The following is a 14,029-nucleotide window of genomic DNA, read 5'->3' as shown; positions in this document are numbered from 1 at the left end:
TAAAATTTGAGGCTTATAGGTGCTTACTTCTCTTGAGTGTAGGAATTCATTATCAAGCCTACCCTCACAACTTTAAACCACAATTTTACTGCTTCCTCTGCTACCCACAGTGATTTATTTCTTCCTCAATTTCCCTTTATTTGATGTGATAGATTCCTTCCTCAAATTGCAAGCTCAGATTTGTCTTGTCGGCTATTTTTCCCCTTTAATCGGTGCACAATTAAATTAACAACGGCTCTGAGCTGCACACAGTTTTCCATTGCTTTCTCTTTGAGTTTCCACGGCATTTTCTACGTCTCTCTTGCAGGGAATCGGCATTTACCCGACCTCGGAAAGCCCAAGGCCCCGAGGCACCTACAGGGTGGCTATGACGCGGCCCGCAACACCCATCCCACCCCAATCACCCGCCAGCTCCACAACCCGTTCCCGGCGCTTCCTTTGTCCCGAGGGGGCGTTGACCCACTCCCCCCACCCCAGGCTGGGGGCAGTTGTTTCCGTTTCTGCGCAGCCGCCCTCGTTCCACGAACGTTTCTAGGCTTTTTGGCGAACGCCGGCCTCTCTCTCCTCTTCCTCCTCTTCTTTCTCCAGCTCCAAGTGCTGTGGAGTTGCCATGGCGTTGTCCGCGCGGACCGCGCAGGCGGCGCGGCCTGGCCGGGCCTGAGCGGCGGGAAGCCCCCACAGCCGCAGGCTGGCCAGACACCGCCCCTGCCCTGGCCGCCTGCGGCCGCAGATACCACCGCGGGCCCGCTGACCGAGCCCCCGTCTCCTCCTTCCCCGCCGCCGCCGCCTTCACCTTCTCTCGATCCCGAGGTTCCGGGAGGCGGCGGCGGGCGCCGGCTGGAGCAGGCGGTGGAGAAGATGGCGGGGAATGGCGGAGGGTTCGCTGGCGCCGGGAGCGGGGATATCATCCAGCTCAACGTGGGGGGCACCAGGTAAGCAGGTGTGCAGGGCAGGCCGAGCGGGACCGGCCCCAGGGCCTGCCGGCGGGTGGTGCTAGCTCGTATCGGAGTGTATCGGGGAGCGAGGGGGCGAGCACGGCGGAGCAGGCTCGCCTAGGATCGGACCACCGCGGCTGCTGCCTCTGGAAGCGCCTGGATAAAGCTTCTACAGGGGAACTGGGACAGTTGGACTCGAAGGCAGATACGGGAGGCGTTGGCAGCCCAGCGTGGTGTCTATATTGTAGGGTCTGGGGTTTCTAGAGACGTGCTCCAGGAGCACATTTCGACTCTGTATACTGCTGCTTCAGGAGTATAGGACAGAGAGCTTTGCTTTGCCATAGCTTTCTAGGCATCGGTCTATCTTGCAGCCTCAGGTACTAAGGTGTTAAAAAGGTAGATATAATACCTCTGCTATCAATCAATTTGTAATTGAATGGACGCTGAAAGTTTAGAAGATGGCGTTTTGGCAGGCTGAGATAAGAGAATTGTGGGTCAGAATCTGTGTGATAGTGTAGATGTGTCTATCAGAATGCTCAGGCATGATCACCGTAGCTGGTGGGAACGGAAGTAATGTGTCTTTCTGAGTCTGTGCACGAGACCAGCTATTAGTATTAGAAGCTACTACTACTATCCCAAAAGAAGACCTTGTTCTTATAACTAAATTGTATATTGCAGCCTTCCTAAAGGATGGTGCCATAAAATTGAAGAATTCCTTTGTTATAAGGAGACATTAAGAACTTTGTTCAGCCCAGATAGACCGCTTGTAACTTCCTGTCCCGGGTTCAGCAGTAGCAGTCATTTTTCTCCTTAGTAGCTGGTGCAGTGCTGTGGTTTTGACTTTCAGCCTCGGAACAGCGCTGATAACACGAGTGGTTTTAGTTGCTGCTCAGTAATGTTTACTCTGACCAAGGACTTTCTGAGTCTCATGCTCTGCCAGGGAGGACAGGAAGCCGGGAGGAAGCAGAGACAGGACACCTGACCCAAGGTAGCCAAAGAGGTATTCCATACTACAGCACATCATGCCCAGTATATAAACTGGGGGCAGTTACCTGGAAGGGTTAGATCACTGCTCGGGTTGGGCTGGGTATCGGTCGGCGGGTGTTGAGCGGTTGTATTCTCTTCCTTTGTTATTTCCCTTATCATTATTATTATTGGTGGTAGCTGCAGTAGTTTTGTGTTATACCTTAGTTACTGGACTGTTCTTATCTCAACCTGTGGGAGTTACATTCTTTCAGTTCTCCCCATCCCTCTGGAAGTGGGGGGGGAGCAAGAGGGGGGATTGAGAGAGCGGCTGCATGGCTGGCTGAGTTTAAACCATGACAGTTCTGTTTTGGTGCCCAACATGGGGCACGAAGGGTTGAGATAACGACAGATCTGACCAGAGTGTGTCTAATCGTATTTGTGATAAGCATTCATTGTTTTGGAATAATAGTCACTCGTCACAATGCTGATTTATTGGCTCTCAATGTTGTTGCTTTTGTTCTCGGAGTTTCAGCATGTCATACCTTACTTGCAGCCAGTATTTGCTGTGTTAGTGTTTATCAGTTGGGGGCGTTAGGCTAAGGTTCTTTTTTCATTGTACTTTATGGGAATGGCTTGTAATACAATGGACTCATTGATCATGAAACTGATCTGGCTCACGTTCCCAGTGTGGTCACCACCTTTATACTTTGGGAAGTATATAATAGAAGTGTTTAGCAATTGCGCATCTTTTTTCCCCTCCTTGGGTGGTCAGCCTATAAGAGAGACATTCCCATGCATCCTAGTGACAAGTACAGCAGCTACTCAAACTCGGACTACAACAGATAGTGCAGCTACTCCAACTCCAAGCACAGCAGCTACACCAGCCCCAGTGACAAGTACAGCAGCATCATTTGAGAGTTCTGAAGGTTTTGAATGGCCTTTGGGTACCCTTGAGACCTGCCTGCTGATTGTGATGGGGATCACCATGTTGGCATGCATACAGAGTGTGTTTTATCCATGACCATTTCGTCTGATCTCGAAAGTTAAGTGGAGTCATGTTTGGGTCTTGTCTAGGATTAGATGATGATATAGGAGGACCACCAAGGGATTTTCCTCAAGGCTGGACAGTAATGAATGACAGTGTGTGTGGGACAGTATGGGCAAGTATCTAGTCCACTGGGCCCTTCCAATGCTTTGTAAGCATCAGAGATGGAAGGCAGCTGTATGGAGTCCCCAGAGACAAGCTGCAGAAACTGCTGAAGGGGAGGGTGAATTATTTTGAGCCTGGTGGGCCCATGACACCTCAGGCCATCAGGGCAGAGATGCAACATATAGATGGACTCATGATCAAGGGGTGGACTTAGCAATGGACACTATTGCCCAGGTTATTCACGAGTGTGAAACAAGCGCTTCAATTAAGCAAACTAAATGGGTAAAGCCTCTTTGGTAGCCAAATAGCCAAAGAGGTATTCCATACCACAGCACATCATGCCCAGTATATAAACTGGAGGCAGTTACCTGGAAGGGTTAGATCACTGCTCGGGTTGGGCTGGGTTATCCGTTGGTGGGTGGTGAGCAGTTGTATTCTCTTCCCATGTTATTTCCCTTATCATTACTATTATTGGTGGTAGCAGTAGTGGTTTGTGTTATACCTTAGTTACTGGACTGTTCTTATCCCAACCCGTGGGAGTTACATTTTTTCGATTCTCCTCCCCATCCCTCCGGGAACTCGGGGAGCAAGAGGGGGGATTGAGAGAGCGGTTTTATGGCTGACTGAGTTTAAACCACGACACTTCCATAGGCAAAACTCACCTACAGGAATGCTTTCAGGATAACTTTGATGTTGGCTTGAACCAGATTTCATGTTACACTGAATAAGGTTCATCAGTGAGCACTTTTGTTCACATTAGTGAACTAAAATTATATGCCAGTTCACCTTTTAGGTTTTTATTACAAGTGGAATGAAAAAGATGCTTTGATCTCATAAGTAAGATCTGTTTATGAAGTGCTTATGCAGAGAACAGAGAATTAAATAAAGGGCATGAATCAGGGCAGAAATAAACCTCCTCAGAGGGCTTGTCTGCAGTTGTGTGTATTTTATTTCTAGTTGAACATCTATATTCTAGGCAGCAGACATCACTTAGGCATAAGGAATAGGTAAACTGTGCATTAGTTCTTGTTACCCATACTAGAAACCTGAAACTCTTAGTTTTGTTTGTGAAGTTATATGAGAAGAGGAAATCGGAGCTCCCCTCTCTGACAGCAGTTATACTTTGGAGCATCTAGTACAGAGACGCCAGTTTTGCATGTTCTGACACAAGGTTCCTACTGCCCCCTGGGACTGCCAGAGCTTCTCTGTTGTATGCTGTTGCTCCAGTGGTTTGGCCTCAGCTCAGTGGATTCCTTTTCTGGCAGCAGAAAACCTCTTGCAAGTTAACATTCACAGAAATTACTGTAACAAATTTAGTAAGTTCTCTTGACCTTTTATCTCCCTCTGCTTAAGAGATAACTCTAAAAGCCCAATAGACTATGAAAATGGCTGTTTTGCCTGTTCGTGTCTGTTCCCAGTTACCTGTGTTTTCTTTCACTGGAGGTCACCTGCTTAAGGGTATTTGAGAATATTCCAGTGGGTTTGCCTGGTTGTCCTCATACAATGTCCATCTGGCCACTGCATGTTAGCTGCATGGATCCATGGATGCGCTTATACATGAAAATGTTGCTAGCTAAGCTTCTTTCTGTACCCTGGTAAAAAGGGCTCTGTCTTCTTTTTTACATAGATTAATGTATATACATTAAAAGTTCTAAAGTATAGGTTAGTATGAGGTATTACTAAACTGATCCCATAGTGCTAGATCACAGACAGAAAATACTCATGCTATCTAAACCCACTGATCAACTTGCAAGGAGACGAATGTGGAATCCGTTGATGGCTCTTTTTTCTGTCCTCCTTATTTGGGGCTTGTTATTCTGGCACATCTAGTCACAAATGTTTTGCTACTTTATTTGACTTAGAAAATGCTAGAGTTGAACCCAGCTCTAGCTGGTGTCAGAACTCCAGCAAATCTTGACACCTCTAAATAACTGAGTGTCACCCATGTGCCTAAATGCAAGCACGTATGCAAGTCAGAAACTGTGCTGTAGTCTACTGAAAAGTACCATGGAGTCCTCAAACATTTGTTCAGAGATCCTGAGCGTCTTTATGGTCTCAGGAGGCTTTATTACTTCAGAATTAATTTAAGCATTTATCATTCAGTGTTGTTTACAACTGAAACTTGTAGAAGTATCAGACAATAAAAATATCCAGCTTGTGAAGGCCTTTAAAGGGACTAACTGGGGATGGTGCATCCATCCCCATAGTTACATGCGGTGTCTGGATTAATCTTTGATAAAATACGTGTAACTCATTGTTTTCTATTATGCATGCACTGTAGCATAGTTAAATTAATCATCCTTTAATCTTAGAGAAGGGTAGTGGTCTGTATGACAGCTGATAAAAGCTGTGCAAAAATGCAGATATACTTAGAAGTCACTTCCCATTTAAATAGCAAACTGCTTTGGTTCTCTTTATTTTTAATGTTTTTAGGAAAGCCTTTGTGCTTGTTTGTGCTTAGAATGCTGGTACTGGAAATTTTCTGTTAAGCAGCTACACAATCCAGATTTTATGCAGAATGGTAGTTCCATACAGCCTTTGTGTTTCCCCTAGGGGGTATAAATTAATGCCTTTTGTTTAGCAGTGGAAACTAAAAATACTTTGTAATATATTCCTGGACTGTGTGGAAAGTTGTGGAATTTTACTTTTGTGTTGCCTTTTTTGATTCCCATTAATGAAGAGGATACCAAAGGTTTCTTAGTCGTGGTACTAAGAAGAGGATATATACAGTCAGAGAGCTGATGTGGAGTATGAAATCCTTGTCCAGCCTGTCAATCCAGTTGTATTTCTTCATGCTAAATCAAAACCAGAAGTGTAGAAGAGTTCATAGGTAAAATTCATAGGCAAAAAGAGTTCATTATGTAAAATACTGTCTGGCATTGTAAGTAATACTATAATCTGCATTATTTCATAATATGATTCAGAATAAATGCTTTCTTTTAACTGCTATTGCTGTTGGGCCCCCCTTGGAGGGCCTAAATAGCAAATCGCAAATAATTGAAGTTACTATAAAATGCTGACTGCTCATTGTGGTCTTTTGCCATGCACAGCATAGCACCCCTTGAGTCCTACGTAAGAGTACCATGCAGTTAGTTAAAAACGTAGCACGCTATCCAATAACTTTTATTTTAGTGCCTGCTTTTTGTGTGGTTGCTTTTTTTTTGGGGGGGGGGGGGTGGGTGCATTTGGTTGGTTGTCAAATGCTTGATAAAAGTCTCTAGAGTATGACAACCCAAAAATGTAGGATTTTGGGGACAGTGTATTACAAACCTATAAAGAATGACACTTTGGGGGTTTCTGGATAGTTGTGCCTGATGCTTAAGGACAATCTATGCAAAGAATGTGCAACTCATTTGACTTTGTGCAGACATTTAAATGATCTCAGTCTTCCCAAATGTGTTTGATATCAGCTTTGTAGGTCAAATAAAAGATAAAACAGACTTTTTTCCAGTTTTACAGCTGATTGTAAACTTGTAACTTTGGTTTCCTAGGTTCAGCACTTCAAGACAAACACTGATGTGGATTCCGGACTCCTTTTTTTCCAGGTATTTGTAATAGATATTCACATTAAAGAAACACAAATTAATAGTAATTTTAAAAAATTTATATCTTCTCAGATATATATGTTATATATTTATGTTGTTAATAGTGTCAATTTATGCTGTTAATAATGTCTTTATTCATTAATGCTTTTCTCCCTACTCAAGCAATGGGACAGATTCATTTGAAGTAAGCTGTTATCCAAAAGGCATCTTCTGTCTTGAATGATGCTATGGCAGCTTGTATGTGCTGAAAAGCTGTCACTTTTTAGACATAGTGGTACAGAAATAAGGCTCTGAATCTGCAGGAAAGGGAGATGCCACTGTTTTTATTACTGTGTTACCACTTGTAGTCTTACTGACTATAAACAGTAGCACTGCCTGTAATGTTTTTTGAATTATTGCTGTCCCCTGAGTACACCATACAGAGTACAACCCACAACACAGGAGCTGTTGAATTATTGAACATCCTTCTGCAAACTTTTATGTCACTACCATTGCTACTTGTGTAGGTTGTGCTGCTTACTGCTTGTATGCTAGTAATTTTGTGCTGTAGTTGCTGGACCTCTATCATCCCAGTTAATCTGAAACATATAAAAGAAATCCTGGAATATAAAAGGCAGGCAATTTTGCTTCCTTACATTTAATTTTTGTACTCTAGACTTCCTTCCCAACAAAAGCTAGTAGCTGACAGAGACAGACGGCATTACCTGCTTCTGTTTCACTGAAATGTTAGAATAAATAGAGTGCCAGGGAAGTGTCACCTTCTTTGAAGCATGGAAGGAAAGGCACAAGGAGGAAGTTCCATGCTATTCCCCAATCTCTCAATACAAAGTATACTAAGGAGTTTGTTCCGAAAGTTATCCATGACTGGCATATCTCAGAGGTAATTGTCCAGACTCAGGTGGAATCTTAAAACTGTTAACATTACTTAGTTTGCTTCTTATCTGTAAAACAAGGTTTGGGTGTTGTGTCTTCTGTAGATCTGGAGCAAAAGCACTTTAATCTCATGGGAGAGAAACTTTGAAGGCAAATTGTGTCAAAACTCATCCACCCCATTCTTGCCCAGCAAGTCCTTGTGGAATTGATAGTTTACTCTTGCTTTTTACTTCAGTAGCTTTTATTGTTTTGCCAAAATGCAAATAACAATACACAAAGAGAGCACAGGGACTGAGAGTGTTGCTATCCTGTATTTCTGTTAGTACATTTCTGAGAGATGTCTAATGAAGCTTTCCTGTGTTTCAGTTTGCTGAGTGGAAGAATTTCAACGCTGAAGGATGAAACTGGTGCTGTGAGTAGTAAACCTACTGATAACTTACTAATTTAATGTTCTGCTTTCAGTTAGGTTCTGTCCTAAATAATATTCACTATAGGTTCTAACGGGAATTACACTGCCTGAGTCAGTCTAAACTCTCATGAAAATTAGTGACATCTCTAATTTTTTTTCTTGGTTCTCCTCTTCATTCCAAGATAAATGAAACTGGGACAATGTGCAGTTTTGTGCTCGTTCTGCATTGTCCACAATGCAGAGACAGCAACTGTACTTTATTTAAACAGAAAAACTACTTATTGCTGTACTGCACAGAAGTGTAATTTTCATAAGATAGCTATTGCATATGTAGTTGATTGATCCTGACATGGAAATGCAGCTTTAGTTGGCAAACATATATAGAAAAATTGCTGTTTCAGTGAGGGTGCCTGTTGACCTTTGTGGAGAGTATAGAACTTAAAGAACATGCTTATTAAGTGCCGTCTATTTGCAACAGTGTTTGTATGTATGTCTTTTAAGAACGTTGAACTGGTGGGTGGTAGAAGGATAATAAGAGGAAAGGAGAGGCCCAGAAGCTTTGGGTTATGTTTGTCTGCCACATTCTCAATTCCTCTTTCTCATGCTCAGCATAAAAAGCATTTCAATTGATGGTTGCTCCATAGTAATGCTAAAGCACAGCAATTTTTCCTTGCAGATATTTATTGATCGTGATCCAGCAGCATTTGCACCCATTCTAAATTTTCTTCGCACAAAGGAGTTAGACTTAAGGTAAGAAGTTCTCCTTATTTCAAGGGAAAATTAAATTGATCAGATGCATTAGTAGAAAACCATTTCAGATGAGGATTGTTCAGTTTTACTTATCTAAGTGAGTGCCCAGTATATGACTCTGCACTCTGTTAGATCTGGGACCATGTCTGGAGTATATATGTGGCATGGTGGAGGCAGAAATGGTAGTGTTACATTTTGTTAGTGAATTCATAGACTCATAGAATGGTTAGGGTTGGAAAGGACCTGAAGATCATCTAGTTCTAACCACTCTGCCATAGGCAGGGACACCTCACACTAAACCATGTCACCCAAGATTCCATCCAGCCTGGCCCTGAACAGTGCCAGGGATGGATCATTCACAACTTCTTTGGATAACCCATTCCAGTGCCTCACCACTCTTACAGTAAAGAACTTCCATGTTATATCCAGCCTAAACTTTAAACCACTTGTGGCAATGTATTTCTTTATTGTTTCTGTATCCTTACTTTAACGAAAGGCAATACTGAGATCACTTTGAAATCTCACACATCAACATGTTGAATGCATTTGGTGGTAATTCTTTAAACTGCTAGGTAGCTTGATGTTCATATTGCGTAATATCTACTTAATATGCTACTATTTATACTGTTAAGTATTTACCTTGTCCTTGTGTTGTTTGTTTTTTTTCTAGGGGAGTGAGTATTAATGTTCTCAGGCATGAAGCTGAATTCTATGGAATCACTCCTTTAGGTAACTTATTTTTTTAATCTGAGGTCATCTCATTTTTATTATTGTACAAATGACCCACTTGCAAGTTCTAGGCAGTCATGACCCTGAGGATTATCAAACTTACTGACAGAGAAGGTTAATTGAAATAATGTTTCCTAGGAAGTCAAAGCTGTGCTTATACCTGGTTTTTCTCCTTAGTGAGAAGATTGCTGTTATGTGAAGAACTGGAACGCTCATCTTGTGGCAGTGTCCTTTTTCATGGCTACCTGCCTCCTCCAGGTATTTTTGAGTTAATCATCTGATGTTGCTTACAGTCACTTACTGCTTTAGTTTGTGGGGGCAGTTAGCTGAGGTAGTTATTCCAGCTGTCAAACTATCTAGAGAAGGCTGTCCCATGGAAAGATTAAGATGTATGGTTGAATCGAACATTGCTCTGATTCAAACCCAAGGCTTTTATATGTATGCTGTATGTAATAGTATATTTAGAGTATTAGGCAGGGTGTTGTGGCATGTTAATACGAAGCAGGCTGCGTTTGATAGTAGACTAGTATAGAGAATCTTCAAATACGTTATCAGCATGGAGTGCTTTCTCCTTTCTGAAGGAGGCTACAAGGATGCTGGGCAGGGACTCTTCATTAGGGACTGTAGTGAAAGGACAAGGGGTAATGGGTTCAAACTTAGGGGAAGTTCAGGTTAGATATAAGGAAGTTCTTTACTGCGAGGATGGCGAGGCACTGGAATGGGTTGCCCAAGAAAGTTGTGAATGCTCCATCGCTGGCAGTGTTCAAGGCCAGGCTGGAGGGAGTCTTGGGTGACATGGTTTAGTGCAAGGTGTCCCTGTCCATGGCAGAGGGTTGGAGCTAGATGATTTTCAGGTCCTTTCCAACCCTGACTATTCTATGATTCCATGATTCTATGATTCCATGATTCTGTGATTCTAAGGTACAGTTACTTTATGTGCCCTAAGTCTAGGTGACAAATCACCACAAATGAGCTTTCCTTAACAATATGGGTACTTAAAATAAACTTTAGATCAAAGTGCATGATTATTAATCCTGTATTTTGAAAGTGTATGAATATCTGTTATCTTACTAAAGTTTATGGAATGAAACCAAACATCTCTTTTCTTTTATAGGCATTCCCAACCGTAAAATAAATAATACTGCCGGGCCACCATCTGATGGTAGAATTGGTCAAAACTGCTCTGAGAGTGAGACTCATGGTAGTGGTGGTGTCCAACCTACACTTGCTGGTACTGGGGAAGGTACAGTCAGACTAGGTGAGGAATGTCAGTTCTGAACCCAAAACAAATTGCAAAGGTGATTGTCACTGGGTAATAAAAGTTGAGTGACTATTTCTGGTTTCAGTCTGTTATTCTATGTTTGCCTTAATCTAAATTGTGGAATACTTACTTAAACATTACTACCTATACAGTATTTAAGGTTCACTGCTGTATAATCAAGGTATGAGGCTGAGGGAAAGGCAAATCAAAGTTCTTCATGCAGGCCCCTTAGACAAATACCTTTCACACTAAAGCCATGATAAAAACCAGATGGACCAATATCTCATTGGTTTTTGTTCAGGACCTCCTTCTTACTTTTGCATTTCTTTCTTGTTCCTGGTGCCTCTCTCTTGCCCTGCAAGAGTTGAGATTTTGGTGTAAAGGTAGTCTTCAGTCGTTTGACTATATAGAGTACATTCCATATAAAATATATAAAACTGTATATAAGATAGGGTTGAATTCTGTCATTTTCCAGTTTTGACTTTACAGGCAAAGTGGTTCTGCTAGAATTGTCATCCTCTTCTATAACCCTGTAAATTGTAGCAGTGTTCATTAGGGACTGTAGTGGTAGCTCAAAGGGTAATGGGTTCAAACTTAAACAGGGGAAGTTTAGGTTAGATATAAGGAAAAAGTTCTTTACTGTGAGCGTGGTGAGGTGCTGGCACAGGTTGCCCAAGGAAGTTGTGAATGCTCCATCCCTGGCAGTGTTCAGTGCCAGCTTGGACACAGCCTTGGGTGACATGGTTTAGTGCAAAGTGTCCCTGCCCATGGCTGGGAACTAGATGATTTTAAGGTCTTTTCCACTTGTAACAGTTCTATGATTCTGTGATCTAGAGTATGTTAAAAGGTGGATCTCAATCCAGGTAATAGAAAAATAAGTCTTGGGTATGTATTGCTGATACTTCTTTGTGAGTTGCTGCAGGTTTGGAAGAGGGCAGTCATGGGGAAAAAGAGAGAAGATGCAGTCTTTAGGTATTAGTTCTTTAGTGTATCAAGGTTGAGAGCTAACTTGGGGAAGTACCATAATCACTGATTTCCAGTGCCATCCAACACTTCTGCCACACTGTCGTGGTTTAAACTGATCCACACAGCTTGTTCACTCACACCCCCCCCCCCCTTTTTTTTCTCCTTCTTTCCTTCCCCCCCAGCCCTGCCCCACTACCAGAGGGATGGGGAGGAGAATTGAGAGAATGTAACTCCCATGGGTTGAGATAAGAACAGCTCAGTAACTAAGGTCTAACACAAATCACTACTGTTACCACCAATGATAGTAATGATAAGAGAAAATAACAAGAGAAGAGAATACAATACCACCGCCGAATGAGTTCCACCACCCCACCCCCCCCAACCCCCAAAGAGACCCCGTGCCCTTCCAGGTAGCTCCCAGTTACCTTCCTGGGCATGACGTACGGTGGTATGGAATACCTCTTTGGCTAGCTTGGGTCAGGTGTCCTGTCTCTGCTTCCTCCCGGGCTCCCCTCGTCCCTGGCAGAGCATGACACTCAGAAAGTCCTTAGCCAGAATAAACATTATTTAGCAACAATTAAAAACAATTGGTGTTATCAGCTCTGTTCCCAGGCTGGAAGTCAAAACACAGAGCTTGCACCAGCTACTAAGAAGGAGAAAAACGGCTACTGGTGAACCCAGGACACACACCAAATTTAGTTATAGCTTAGAAAAAGGCATGCTCCCCCTACATAGTAGATGGAGAAGCTGTAGGTACTCTGAGATGCTGGAAATCTCAGTTTAACGGTCTCTAACAATAATGCAGGGTTGCACCAAGTATTTGCATACAACGTTTACAAAGTACAGCACTGTTTCAGCAATCCTCTAATTTTTACCAGTTTGGTAGGCTTTAAAACTAAGGCATATATTTGCCTTTTCACTATTCTGGACACTCTGCATTGTAATGGCTGAGATGAAATGTAAGAACTTCTGTAGAAGAATTGTAATAGTTGTAAGAATTGTGAGTAGTATTGCTAACTAGAATCTAGCTGAAAATCTTTCTTGAGAAAGCTTATTAACCAAGTTTCTGTTCCCTGTCTAAGAGAGAGCTCTATCTTGTTACAGATGAGCAGAGACATCTTCTAATACCCATCACTTGACTGATTTCAGCTTTGTTGTTGTTTTTAGGATTCCCTGTGGACCCACGGAAAGTCCTCATAGTAGCTGGCCACCACAACTGGATAGTAGCTGCCTATGCCCATTTCGCTGTTTGCTACAGGTACGAATATAGTTTGTCAGGTTCTAGGAATCTGAAACAAAAAACTCCAAACAAAAAAACTCAATTTCTATAAGCAAAGCAAAAAGATTGTTTTAGTCTGAGATAACAGGAGATCACTTGCATTCAGTTTGGCCCTATAAATCTGAGTTTCTGCTTTTATTGGTGCAGATCAGCTGCTTGATAGGAACTCAACTTTTGCTGCTTTCATGTTGATTTTGATGCTGTTGCAAAAGTAATAGACTCCAAAGCCCATTTTAAAGCAGGCTTTCAAATGAAAGATCTCTTTTAAGAGTTCTTCCTGCTGTTTAGGTTTGTAGACATTCTGTGAAGTTAGGCTATCAAAGAACTTGAAACAGTGAAGGGATTTTTTGCTGCATAAGTGACAAACCTTGTCTTAAACTTCATCTTAGCAGAACTGTTAAGCACTTGCTACTTCACCTGGGTGGCTGGAAAGTGTCTAAATATCTTGTAAGCAAACTGGCTATTTTTGAACATCAGGTGAAGATAAGTAACACCTTCGTATTACAGAAGCTAATTTTAGTTCACATCTGGAAAGCCTGATTTAATTGGTGGCTGTCTTTTCAATGGAGAGTAATCTTTAACAAGAGCTCTTCCTAAAAGCCAAACTAACACTGCTGTTTTGTGGTTCAGAAACAGAAGGGAGAATAAAGAGTGTGATGTGAGTAGCTTATTTCTAGTTACTGCCAAGCTGAAGCTATAGTTTTCTGCCTTTTTAACTATATACAATACTAACTTATTTGCGTAAACTTTGTAACTTAAATCACATCTAACTTGTCTGCTGTATTCACCACTGCAGTTTGGTTTGCTTTAATTTGTACTAGATGTGGCTTCTCTTGCCTCTCCTCAATGTTCTTGTTTTTAATTATGTGTGATATGGTCTGACTGGAGGAAGAGGCAATGATTTGCAGTTATTGTCCCCTCCTTAGGATTTTTATCTCTGACTGTTTCACTTTAAGTGAAAGATTCACTCATGTGAGTCTCACTTCCTGTGGTGCTTCAGCTCCAGGCAGGATAAAGTGCTGAAGTGAAAGACTAGGACTAGTGGCAAAAAAATACCTGATAATGTTTCTGCTTTCCATGCTCACATTTATATAATTTGACTGCTGAGATTTATTGTGCTTTAGCTGAGTTGCAAAGTATCTAAATTATTGCCTGAAATTAAAGCA

General features: G+C 42.1%; 1 protein-coding gene across 1 annotated transcript in view; it reads left to right on the top strand.

Annotated features, from left to right (window-relative positions):
* Positions 1-441: 441 nt before the first annotated feature.
* KCTD3 (potassium channel tetramerization domain containing 3) overlaps positions 442-14,029 on the top strand; it is a 28,469-nt gene continuing 14,881 nt past the window's right edge. The window contains exons 1-8 of the mRNA XM_065679871.1: positions 442-932; positions 6,543-6,596; positions 7,836-7,881; positions 8,555-8,628; positions 9,299-9,357; positions 9,535-9,615; positions 10,472-10,615; positions 12,752-12,842. Coding sequence (XP_065535943.1) covers positions 859-932; positions 6,543-6,596; positions 7,836-7,881; positions 8,555-8,628; positions 9,299-9,357; positions 9,535-9,615; positions 10,472-10,615; positions 12,752-12,842 — 623 coding nt within the window. The 5' untranslated portion in view covers positions 442-858. The remainder of the gene's footprint in view (positions 933-6,542; positions 6,597-7,835; positions 7,882-8,554; positions 8,629-9,298; positions 9,358-9,534; positions 9,616-10,471; positions 10,616-12,751; positions 12,843-14,029) is intronic.

This window comes from Lathamus discolor, chromosome 5 (assembly GCF_037157495.1).
Source record: "Lathamus discolor isolate bLatDis1 chromosome 5, bLatDis1.hap1, whole genome shotgun sequence".
In the NCBI taxonomy this organism is placed as follows: Eukaryota; Metazoa; Chordata; class Aves; order Psittaciformes; family Psittacidae; genus Lathamus; species Lathamus discolor.
This window is presented reverse-complemented; position numbering and strand designations above follow the sequence as displayed.